The 13,046-nt window shown below is 43.4% G+C and overlaps 1 protein-coding gene across 1 annotated transcript in view; it reads left to right on the top strand.

The window, feature by feature from the left end:
- The window catches only part of LOC132830915 (solute carrier family 15 member 2-like), a 231,892-nt gene that overhangs the window by 138,528 nt on the left and 80,318 nt on the right, over nucleotides 1-13,046 (top strand). Inside the window, exons 3-6 of the mRNA XM_060848864.1 lie at nucleotides 7-59; nucleotides 3,522-3,603; nucleotides 8,740-8,881; nucleotides 10,263-10,349. Of these exons, the coding sequence (XP_060704847.1) occupies nucleotides 7-59; nucleotides 3,522-3,603; nucleotides 8,740-8,881; nucleotides 10,263-10,349 (364 nt within the window). The remainder of the gene's footprint in view (nucleotides 1-6; nucleotides 60-3,521; nucleotides 3,604-8,739; nucleotides 8,882-10,262; nucleotides 10,350-13,046) is intronic.

Below are 13,046 nucleotides of genomic sequence, written 5' to 3'. Positions count from 1 at the left end.
TTTCAGATTCCAATCCAGAGTTACCCAAAGTGAGTGGACGAGCCTGGGGCAGACTACTGGTGAGTCTGGCTTTCTTGTTGTGAGTGGGGTGAGCAGTTAGTGAACTGCCGATTAACTGCTGGTGAGTTGCTGGTGAATTGCTGATTAACTACTGGTGGGCTGCTGGTGAATTGCCGATTAACTGCTGGTGGGTTGCTGGTGAATTGCTGATTAACTGCCGGTGGGTGCTGGTGAATTGCTGATTAACTACTGGTGGGCTGCTGGAGAACTGCCGATTAACTACTGGTGGGCTGCTGGAGAATTGCTGATTAACTACTGGTGGGCTGCTGGTGAATTGACGATTAACTGCCGGTGGGCTGCTGGTGAATTGCTGATTAACTGCCGGTGGGCTGCTGGTGAATTGCTGATTAACTGCTGGGAGTTAGTTGCTGGAGAATTGCTGATTAACTGCTGGTGGGCTGCTGGTGAATTGCTGATTAACTACTGGTGGACTGCTGGTGAATTGCTGATTAACTGCTGGTGGGCTGCTGGTGAATTGCCGATTAACTGCTGGTGGGTGCTGGAGAATTGCTGATTAACTACTGGTGGGCTGCTGGTGAATTGCTGATTAACTACTGGTGGGCTGCTGGTGAATTGCTGATTAACTGCTGGTGGGCTGCTAGTGAATTGCCGATTAACTGCTGGTGGGTGCTGGAGAATTGCTGATTAACTACTGGTGGGCTGCTGGTGAATTGCTGATTAACTGCTGGGAGTTAGTTGCTGGAGAATTGCCGATTAACTGCTGGTGGGCTGCTGGTGAATTGTCGATTAACTGCTGGTGGGTGCTGGAGAATTGCCGATTACCTGGCTTTCTTGCTGTATGAGTCTAGTACGATGGGTTAAGTTCATTAGCGTAAGTGGGATTGGATCCTCACTTTAGAGGATCACGCTATCAGGGAAATGTAATTGTTAGCAGGATTATCCAATAAGAGGGTAATTTCACTTTAGCGATTTGTAACTGTTTGCTCTTTAAAATGTAACCCCTCCTTCTAGGGCATTATGGTAGATTAGTGTCCATCTGACTGGACACTTTCAAACACATGGTCATTCTACATGTGTACCTCTAGCTATTTGGTCATAGAAGTTCTCACAGTTGAGCCCAATCCTGTCTTCATGAAACATTCACAAACTGTATACTCATCAGGATCAGGGACATGAGGTAGTCACCCTGTCCACAGTCTAGTTAATGAGGCCCAATGTGACATCCCTACTGGATTTGAGTGAAGTTGAGGTCAGGTTGAGCTGTGATAACCCAGCACAATGAAACGTTCAGTGTCTAGGTCAGTGATCTGCAAACTGTGATGACAAACTCACGCATGGTCTTTATTTAACTGTGGGGATAGAAAGCTGAACCTTTTTAGGATCTTAAATAATTATTTTAACAAAAAGAAGTCACTTTTAAATGTTGTTTTATTCGTTCATGGGATGTCAGCTTCTCTGACTAGGCCAGCATTTATTGCCCATCCCTAATTGCCCAGAGGACAGGTAAGAACCAACCATGTTGCTTTGGTCTGAAGTTATATATAGGCCAGACCAGATAAGGACAAGTTCCCTTCATGAAAGGGACATCAATGAACCAGATGGATTTTTACATCCATTGACAGTAGGTTCATGGTTGCCATTAGACTAGACTTTTATTCAAAATGTTTATTGAATTCAAATTCTACCACCTGCCATTAACAGGCTTTGAGCCCATTATCCCCAGAACATTGCTCTGGTATGTTAGTTCAATGATGTTATATACGCAACTATCTTTCCATTTAGAGTCATATAGTCAAAGAGATGTTTGACACAGGAACAGACCCTTTGGTCCAGCACGTCCATACTAACCAGATACCTAGAGTCATAGAGTCACAGAGGTGTACGGCATGGAAACAGACTCTTCAGTCCGACTCATCCATGCCGACCAGATATCCCAACCCAATCCAGTCCCACCTGCCAGCATCCAGCCCATATCCCTATTCATATATTCACCCAGACATCTTTTAAATGCTGCAGTTGTACCAGCCTCCACTACGTCCTCTGGCAGCTTATTCCATACACGCACAACCCTTTGCATGAAAGTGTTGCTTAGGTCCCTTTTAGATCTTTCCCCTCACCCTAAACCTGTCCCCCACCTCAGAGGAAAGACCTTGTCTACTTACCCTATCCATGCCCCTCATGATTTTATAAACCTCTATAAGGTCACCCCTCAGACTCTGACACTCCAGGGAAAACAGCCTTAGCCTATTCAACCTCTCCCTATAGCTCAAACCCTCCAACCCTGGCAACATCCTTTACTGAACCCTTTCAGGTTTCATAACATCTTTCTGATAGGAGGAGACCAGAATTGGACACAATAATCCATAAGTGGCCGAACCAACATCCTGTGCAGCCAAACATGACCTCCCAACTTCTATACTCAACACTCTGACAAACAAATGCCTTCTTAACTCTCCTATCTACCTGCGACTCTACTTTCAAGGAATTGACCTACCTGACTGTATGGCTACACCCATGATGTGGCTACAGGTAATGCTTTTGAATGAAGGAGCAATTGTTATAGCTGTGACCATAATTATTTCTAATATAGGTAAAAACAATGACTGCAGATGCTGGAAGCCAGATTTTGGATTAGTGGCGCTGGAAGAGCACAGCAGCCCAGTCAGCATCTGAGGAACAGCCTATAGTTGTATGGGCTAGTAGAAGTTTTCGTCCTTGTGGTGCTGTGGATATCATCTCTGCCTCTGGGTTTGAGTCTCACTCCAGAGCATGGTGGTTCAGGAAACTAGAAATCCTTCCAACACATACCATAAGTAGTTAGTAAGTGGTGGGAATTTTAGGTTAGCCGTGGGATGGGAGGGAAACTAGTGAATCTATCATCACTATCCATTGCTTCAGGTTGTAACTCATGTGTAAAGGTGCTACTTAGACTCCCTGAAGAATTTGCATTACATTAGAAGCTTATTACTGAAAGCACATGAATCAGTAGCCAAAAAAATGCCTTGGTTGTATACATCCTTAGTTAAAGTTTGTTTGGAAGATGATTTTACGAGCAAAATTATTGCTCAAAATGTCAGAAAATGTTATAATTCAGAAATGGGTCTAATTTAATTTCTTAGTTTTTTTCCTACTGCTTCGATATGCTATACTCAATATTTATTAGACATACAAATGCTGCCAGTGAAAGATATTTGACTAAACAGGTTACATTTTCATCTTGTCACTCTCCATGGCTTTTATTTTAATTGTTTCTTTTAGATGTTCCTTGACCAACATTGTTTCCCAACCATTGGCCTTCTCTGACCTGGGATGATTCTGATGCAGTAGCAAGGACAATGAATCCCTTTTTCCAGCCAGAATTAGGTGGTTTCAGGCCGACAGGAGAGAACGTTGGGAAACAAACGTGCATCCTGAAAGGGTTCCACTTTGGAATAGTCTTCATCCAGACCACATCAAATGTTGGTTCTTGATGTTGATTTAATTGTTCATTATTTTTTCAGAAACTCTGTGACTTGTCTAATGCTGCTGTCTTCATCGTGATCACTGAATTCTTTGAAAAAATCACCTACTTTGGGGTGCGAGGTAAAGGAAATTTTCTTAAGTATCTGGGATTAAAGCTTGTTCCCTAAATACCATGGGGGTTAGGGATGCTGGAGGTCTTCTCACAATAACTTGGAATCAGAGAGTTATTCCATAACCACTCCATTTGAGGTTTTTATTAACTAGGGGTCGGAAATGTTTTGAATAAATACCCAGAGATTGGTGGTTCATTCCCTACACATCTCACTATAGACTTCTTGATCGCAACCCGTGTGGGCTTTGTCCCACCGGCAGGGTTGAGGAAGTGACGAAGTGGGAGGCAGAGACTGTGGGAGCCCTTAGTATTCACTGTGGAATCCGTGAAGGCCATGCCACCATGTCAAACACAGGCAAGGCACCATCCAGCTATTGACCTCCATTCTGAGGTACTCGGTGGGGGCTTCAGCCTCCTTCACCGCTACTAACCCTGAAGGACCATTCAGCTAGATTGGGCTGGTGACATGTAATCGGCAAGAGAAAATAAAAACTGAAAGAATTGCGGATGTTGTAAATCAGAAACAAAAATGCAAATTTCTGGAAAAGCTCAGCAGGTCTGGCAGCATCTGTGGAGAGAAATCAGAGTTAATGTTTCAGATCAAATGACCTTTCGTCAAAACTGAAGAAATACCTACATAACCCTATCCTTACCAATCCTTTTATCACATCTGTCAATGACAACATTAGTTGGAGTGACCACTGCCCAATCCCTGTGAAGTTGAAGTTCCAACTTTGCACTGAGGATATGTTGTGTGGCACTGCCACTTTGTGAAGTGGGTTAGATTCAGAATAGGATAAACCCAAACAAACAGATAAAACATGTCCAGAAACCCTAGCCACTCTCCTCTACATCAAAGACATCTCAGAAATGACTGCCAGACTACTCAGACCCCTTGGTATCATGGTAGCCCACAAACCCGCCAACACACTAAAACAGCAACTAATGAACTTGAAAGCCCCTATACAGACAACAAGCAAAACTAATGTCATTTACAAAATACCATGCAAGGACTGTAACAAACACTACATTGGACAAACAGGATACATGAACATCAACTAGCCACGAAACGACATGACCCTCTCTCACTAGTATCCTCACATACAGATGAGGAAGGACACCACTTTGACTGCAACAACACATCCATCCTAGGACGAGCCAAACAAAGACACACATGAGAATTCCTAGAGGCATGGCATTCCAACTGGAACTCTATCAACAAACACATCGAGTTAGACCCCATCTACCACCCCCTGAGAAAAGGAACAGGAAGTGACTTCACCACAAGAAATAACATCACCATGGGAAATGACATCACCAACCCAAAGAAACCAAACATATAAATAGAAAGCAGGAATTTTTTGGCATTGCTTTGCATGAGGTTCACTAAAGATGTTACAAGGTAACAAAACATCTGGAAATAAACCTTTCAGCTCAGCGAGCAAACCTACATCCAAAACTCAGAACAGATTTAGCAGCTCAAAACTGGACAGTCAAGAGAGGCATCAGCAGTAGCAGAATTGAATTTAACCATAATCTGTGTCAATGTACCTGGCAGACCATGCATCCTAGGAGAAAGTGAGGACTGCAGATGCTGGAGATCAGAGCTGAAAATGTGTTGCTGGAAAAGTGCAGCAGGTCAGGCAGCATCCAAGGAGCAGGAGAATCGACGTTTCGGGCATGAGCCCTTCTTCAGGAATCCTCATTCCTGAAGAAGGGCTCATGCCTGAAATGTCGATTCTCCTGCTCCTTGGATGCTGCCTGACCTGCTGTGCTTTTCCAGCAACACATTTTCAGACTATGCACTCTGCCATTACCATCAAGCCAGGAAATCAGTCCTGAGACAATGAAAAGAGCAGGAGGTCATGAACTAGAAGAAAAAAATTAGGTGTCAACCCAATGAAGTTGCAGCAGAGGACTCCTCATGTGTCAAACAGTGGAAACTGCATGCCATGGACAGAAGTATCCAATCCCACAAGCAATGGATGAACTCAAAGCTCTGAAGTCCTGCCATTCTGCAATGTGGAATAATAGTGGACAGTTTCCATCTGCGGTTTCTGTGGCCTCAATATCCAGGCTCTGTTTTTGCAGGTTATACTAATGAGATTCAGATGAAGGGAGCTGGTAAAGAGGTTAACAAACGATACAAAAACTGACCCTGTGGTTGACAACAGCATTCACTTTTTGAGGCCAGAAAGCAGTTTGGGGTGTCCATGTGTGAGACTGGCGTGCAGGTACACTGACCTCTGGTTCTGGAAGTCACTGCAGCACATGGGCCTCAGGGGTCCAACAGCAGCAGGAACAGTTCAAGGGAATGTAGGTTGGCAGAGGATATGCCAAGAGAATGAGGATATTGCAGAAAGATACAGATGGTGTGGGCAGGTGGGCAGAAAGATGAAAAATGTAATTTAACTCAGAGTTATATGATACAGTGTGCAACAAGGAATGGGAATGCACAATAAATGAGAAGATATGAATAATGAGGTGGAACAAAAGGACCTTTGAGTGTACATCTGCAGTACTTTAAAGGTTACATGTCAGGGGTAATAAGTCAGCTAAGAAGGCACTCAGTTTCCTTTATGAGCCAACAGGTAAATGAGAAGGTCAGGAAGACTATGCTGGATTGCTGTGTAATGCTGGCTAGACCACAGTTTGAGTCGAGAGTGTGGTGCTGGAAAAGCACAGCAGGTCAGGCAGCATCCAAGGAGCAGGAGAAGCAACATTTTGGGCAAGAGCATTTCCTGATGAAGGGCTTATGCCCAAAACATCAACTCGCCTGCTCCTTGGATGCTGCCTGACCTGCTGTGCTTTTCCAGCACCACACTCTCCACTCTGATCTCCAGCACTCACAGTCCTCATTTTGTCCTCGACCACACCTTGGGTCTTCTGTCCTGTTGTGGTCACACATTACAGGAAAACTTACAGGGGAGGCTGCAGAGAGGATTTATCAGAATTTTCTGAGGACTTGAAAACTTTAACTATTGGTAAAAATGGATAAACTACAATTGTTTTCCTTTGAAGGGAGAAGGCCGAGTGGCTGACGTGGTAAAGGTGGATGAAATTTTGAGGAGCTTGGATAGATTATCACAAGAACCACAAAATCCCTACAGTGTGGAAAAAGGCCCTTCGGCCCAACAAGTCCATGCTGACCCTCCAAAGAGTAACCCACTCAGACTCATTCCCCTACTCTATATTTACACCTGACTAATGCGCCTACCTAACACATCCCTGACCACTATATCCACTTCACCTGACCCGCACACCTTTGGTTTGTGAGGGGAAACCAGAGCACCTGGAGGAAACCCACGCAGACACGGGGAGAACGTGTAGACTCTACCCAGACTGACAGTAGCCCGAGGTTGGAGTCAAGCCCAGGTCCCTGGTGCTGTGAGACAGCAGTGCTAACCACTGAGCCACCGTGCCGCCCCAATATGTATTAGCAATGGGGCCAAAAATCAGGAAACATAGATTTAAAGCAGATTGTAGATGAGAAAAAAACTTTTACAGTCAGGAGGGACCTGGGATTCTCGGATGGTAGAGGCAGAAACTTTTATTGCATTTAAAAGGTGCTCAGATATCTATTTGATCAGTATTTTTCAGCCTATGGAACTCATTCAGGAAGGTGGCTTAATCTCGGTAGCTCTTTGTTGACTGACACAGACAGTATGGCATTAACGGCCTGACTATTACAACACATAATGAGACCATTATGCTTCAGTGTGTGCACCAGTAAACACAGACCCACCCACTTGAGCTCGAACTGGAAGCTCACATTTTTGATACTGGAGAATAAGAGTCAAAAGTGTGCCGCTGGAAAAGCTAGCAGATCAGGCAGCATCCGAAGAACAGGAGAGTCGATGTTTCGGGCATAAGCCTTTCATCAGGAATGATGTCAACTCTCCTGCTCCTCCGATGTTGCCTGACCTGCTGCGCTATTCCAGCGCCACTCTCCAAGATCACATCAGAGGCTAGGAATTCTGAATTGAGCAACTAACCAAGCTTATCTATCTTTCTGCACAGTGTAAGTTATGGATATGATGGAATATTGTCCATTTGCCTGAATGATGCAGCTTCAACAACATCAAGAAGCTTGACACCATCTTGGGCAAAATTGCTCACTCTATCCTGCCCCACTCACCATTAAACATTCATGCTGTTGACCACTTGTGTTTAGTGGCAGCAGCATGTACCATCTACAAGATGCTCTGCAGCAAACCACCACGGTCTCTCTAACAGCATCTTCCAAATCCAATTCAGAATGACAAGGGAAGCAGATACATGGGAACATCATCACCTGTAAACTCCTCTCCAAATCTCACACCGCCCTGGGACTGTGTCAATAGCTTATTTGTTGATGTCAAGTCTCTGGCATGAAATTTGAACCCATAATTCCTAACTCTGAAGCAAGAGTGCTAACAATTGAGTCACAAGAGCATAGAGTATTGAGTACAGGAGTTGGGAGGTTATGTTGCAACTGTCCAGGACATTGGTTAGGCCACTGTTGGAATATTATGTGCAATTCTGGTCTCCTTCCTATTGGAAGGATATTGTGAAACTTGAAAGGATTCAGAAAAGATTTACAAGGATGTTGCCAGGGTTGAAGGATTTGAGCTGCAGGGAGAGGCTGAACAGGCTGGGACTGTTTTCTCTGGAGTGTCAGAGGCTGAGGGGTGACCTGATAGGGGTTTATGAAATCATAAGGGGCTTGGATAGGATAAATAGACGAGGTCTTTTCCCTGTGGTGGGAGAGTCCAGAACTGGAGGGCATAGGTTTAAGGCGAGAGGGGAAAGATTTTAATGGACTTAAAGAGGCAACCTTTTCATGCAGAGGGTGGTGCGTGTATGGAATGAGCTGCCAGAGGAAGTGGTGGAGGCTAGTACAATTACAGCATTTAAAAGACATCTTGATGGGTATGTGAATAGGAAGGGTTTGGAGGTATATGGACCAGGTGCTGGCAAATGGGATTAGATTACTGATCAGCATAGATGAGTTGGACCAATGGGTCTGTTTCTGTGCTATACATTTCTATGACTCGATAACTGCAAAGTAATGAATTTACAAATTGATTTGTTCAAGGCAATTTTATTCAGCCAGCTCAGTAATTGTTATCCGTGCTCATTGCTACCTGCTTATTTTGTTTCAGCTATCCTGGTGCTGTATTTTACAAAAGCACTCATCCTATCTGAGAGCAAGGCTACTTCCCTTTTTCATGTCTTCATCTTCCTCTCCACATCCTTCACCATTGTGGGAGCTTTCCTCTCAGACTTCTGTTTTGGGAGATACAGGTATGAACTGAAGAACTATTCCAACCGGAGCTAAGGCCGGATGGAGGTTCTTTCATTCTTTCTTGTAGAGAATTCGAAGGTGATCTCTTTGAGTTTCAAAGATGATTATAAGAGTAGCTGGAGTAGATTGAGAGAAACGGCTCCGTCCTGTGAGAGAAGACAAAAACTCAAAATGATCATTCAAGTTGACATCAGAAAGATCATCTTCACACAAAGCATAATTGAATTTTGAATTTATCCAAAGATGTGTTAAAGCTGGGGAATAAATTGTAAATTGCAAACTTAAGATTGATAGATTTTTGTTAAATGGAGTATTAAAGCTAATGGAAATATTTGGGCTAATTTTGGGAAATAGAGATTGTTCATTTACAGTAGTGCAGGTTTAATTGGGGTGATTATTGTGGAAAGATCACCCGATACTCTGAGAATCACCAGGAGGCGCAGAAAATCCTTCACAAAGTTAAACCTTTATTTGCAAAGAAAAGCTGTGACAATCAAAAGAAAATGGCTTCCCAACTGCCCACCCCTTCTTGGATCCTCTGCAGTTTATACGTTTCTAGTTCCCGCATTTACCTGATAGCATTAGCTTAACCAATCATACTAGCTTGCTTTATCTTTCTAAACTAATCATCTTCTGCCACACCAGTCGACTACTTTACACTTAACCTATCACACAACACCACCATTGTCTTTAGCATTAGCTCATCTATCAGTGATTTAAGTAGCCTTTCATAGTGTATTACCATTATCTGTTACTGGAGCCCTGTAACATGATCCTGTGCATATATTACACCACTAAATTAACTATATAACTACCAAATTAGCTTCCAAATATTCCATATGATCACATTATGAATATTTTGATCAACTAAACAAGGAAAAAACTATTGGCAATGGGAGAGAGAGTGTCCCAGTTTTAGGATAATTGACTATAAAAGGGGAGGGAATAGGAGGTTTTCTTTGCATTTATATATACATCAGATAAGTAATTGAAATTAATAACCTTTACAGGGCTATAGGGGAAAAAGTGGGTGAAGTTACATTTATAAAATAGGTCAATAAGAAAGCCAACTCCAGGCCAAATAATCTCCTTCTGTGTTGTCAGATTCTAAACTTTATGGCAAAGATTATACTTTTCTCATTCCAGGTTTTTTTTTAATGGTGAGACTCAGTCACCAGATTGCTAGTCTAGCAACAATATGACTGTCATCACTTCCTTGTATGCTACAGAATTCTATGATTCTGTTTATATCACAGAGTCACCAAAGTCTGGTTAGCATAAAGGGATTATTTGCCATTTGAGTAATGCTGAGTAGATAATATTTTCAAGTTGGTTCTGTGTCTGTGATTCAACCCATGTCTTGTCAACCTTGAATTACAGGAGTATCTTCATGCTTTCTGTGGTGTACCTTATTGGTACTATTGTTTTGTCAGTGACTGCGATACCTGGAGAGATGGGACAGTCTGTGTGAGTATAAGAAATTTTCTTGATGTGCCTGGGATGGAGAACAAGGCCAGAATGACCAACAGTAACCCTTCATTTCATTTCACCATTTACGTTTCATTTTCACCCTCCTTGGTCTTAATCTCACCCTTTTCATCTGGGGTTAATGAGTCAGGAATGAGCTCAGAATGGGGTCAGCAGTTTCATCATCTCCTTAAGCCCAACAATGCAGGCTGTGCCACTTTGAAAGGGGCATACTGCCAGCTGCCCAGATTTCCCACACTGTTTCAGATGCTGTGACCCTTTTGATTTGAAAATCTGGCTTTGAAGATGTAAATAGTGTCAAAGACACTGACTTTGCAAGAGTACAGGGCATTGTGGGTTCAGATCAACTTCAACTATCCAAAAGTAAATGTTGAATTAGATTTCAGGTCTTAGGGTGAGTTGTTAGGATGCAAAAAAGTAAGTCCTTCTGCTCCACCGTGCTCCCCTTGGTTGTAGTGCCTCCCCCTGATCCCAGTTCATTACCATGTTGCTGGTAGCTCTCGCCTGAGTTCACTACAGGATGTGGCATGCTACCTGTTTGACACCCTGTGTTTTACCCAGTCAATATAAAGAAAATGGAAGCTTCCCACTGGTGAGGACCATTGTATTGGCCAAGCAACTATTAAGCACCCTGCCCCACCCCCGACCTGAATCTTCCTCAGACCCTGGGACCTGGCACAGGGAGCCTGGATGTTCATAGGCCTGTGGACCTGCTCTTGGTGTGAGCTGACAGAGGGGAATCGCGTTGATATGTGTTGGAATTGTTCTCAGCTTCGAGTCTTTGCTGAGCAGAGGTTAGAGGTTGGCTATTATGGGGTGATATGGCTGCACACCCCAAACATTCACCAGATTGCCTGAAGGAAGAAGCTAGCAAGAGGGTGGGGGAGTGAAAGGAGGTGAAACTCTTTAACCGGATTTTTCCTAGACCCCAGCCTCTCTTGTGCTAAATGTCTTGGATGTGGAATGAACGCAATTTGGCTGAACTCTAACCTGGAGGCCTATCACTCACTGAAACCATAATAGGAGTAAACTTTCAATCACTTTGTAAAAAATGTCAGTCAGGTCTCATAAGCATCCATTGGCACTGGCAAACTGAGAGTGACTGACCAGTGTTGTGTGTTCTGTCTCACCCTGCTCCTGGGCTCTGCATGTTATTCAGATAATCTAGTCATCTTTCACCAGGATGTTTTGGTGGGCAATTTGACCCCCACCATTTCCCTGCAGATCTGTCCAGTGATTTGGGTTTTGCCTCAGGCAGCTTAACTTTACCTGATGAGGCAATGCTTTTGTTATCCCTGCTAATTTACAAAATCCAATGTGCATAACATGATATTAAAAGATGCAACAGATGTTTATTGCAGCTGGTTAATATATGCAGAGCATATATTCACTGAGACAAGTGTTTGGGCTGGTATTAAGCTATTCATTATAGCAGTGGCGTATATTTTTAGTAGTGTGTCATGCTTCAGGTGGTTAGAATTAAGATTCCATCTGAGAGCTTTATAGTGAGGTCGTAGGTTGTTCACCAAATTGATGTGTTTTTCTGCAGATATTTTGTCACCTCGTTAGATGACATCGTCAGTGTCCCTGGTGAAGCATTGGTGCTCTGTCCCACCTGGTATTTATCTGTCTCTGTTTTCTGGTACCTCCAGTTCTGTATCTGAGTGGTTTGTATGTGGGGTCCAGTTCAATGTGTTTATTGATTGAGTTCCGACTGGTGTGCCTAACTTCAAGGAATTCCTGACATGTCTCTGTTTGGTCTGTGCTAAGATGGTTACATTATTCCAGTTGAATTTGTGTCCTTCACTGTCTGCGTGGGTGGAAATGAGAGAGTTCTGATCGTGTCCGGCAGTGGTGAGCTGATGTTGGTGCTCACGGGTAGTCAGTTTTCTTCCTCTTTGTCCTACGTTGTGTTTTTCACAGTCCATACAGGCTATCTTGCTCGTCCTATTGGATGTGGGTGTCGGGTCTTTAACCTTAGTGATGAGCTGGTGAAAAAAGTGTTTACTGGTTTGTAGGCCATAAGATTCCTAGGGGTCTGAAGAGTTGGGTAGTTATCTCTGACGTCCCTGATGTATGGTATGGTCACTACCATGTCTGGTCATGTAGTGCTTTCTTCTTTAGGTTTGTTGTATAAATACCAGAGGATAGGGCTCTTGGAATACCTGTTATTTAAATCCCTTGAATAGGTGCTGCTGTTCTGCCTTCTGAAGCTCTGGGTTGCTGCAGTGTGTCCATTTAAATAGTGCCCTAATGCAGCTTTGTTTGTGGATGCTGAGGTGGTTACTGTTATAATTCAGTATCTGGTCCGTATAAGTGTTCCTTCCTGTATGCACTGGACTGGAGTTCCCCGATAGGTGTGTACTCCACAAAGCCATCCAGGAAGTGGAGTCTGCTATTGTTTTCCTCCTCTTTAGTGAATTTTATAGTCTCAAGTCACATGCTCTGATGCTTTCATATCACACGCCTAGCTCTTAAAGACATACTGACATACTGTGTGTCTTAAAGGTGTACTGACCGTGAGATATAATACAACGTCCAGTACTGAATGAAGGATCTCTGAACAGAGTTTGGAGGGTTGGGTTAATGGACAATGGAAATTCCATGATGGCCACTGCAGAAAGTGTTAAAGACTTTTGAGGGGAGGTTTGGGATCTTGGGTAGTTTTTTCTGGCA

The sequence above is a fragment of the Hemiscyllium ocellatum genome, chromosome 32, assembly GCF_020745735.1.
Source record: "Hemiscyllium ocellatum isolate sHemOce1 chromosome 32, sHemOce1.pat.X.cur, whole genome shotgun sequence".
In the NCBI taxonomy this organism is placed as follows: domain Eukaryota; kingdom Metazoa; phylum Chordata; class Chondrichthyes; order Orectolobiformes; family Hemiscylliidae; genus Hemiscyllium; species Hemiscyllium ocellatum.
Note: the sequence above shows the minus strand (reverse complement) of the source record. Positions and strands in the feature narration are given on the sequence as shown.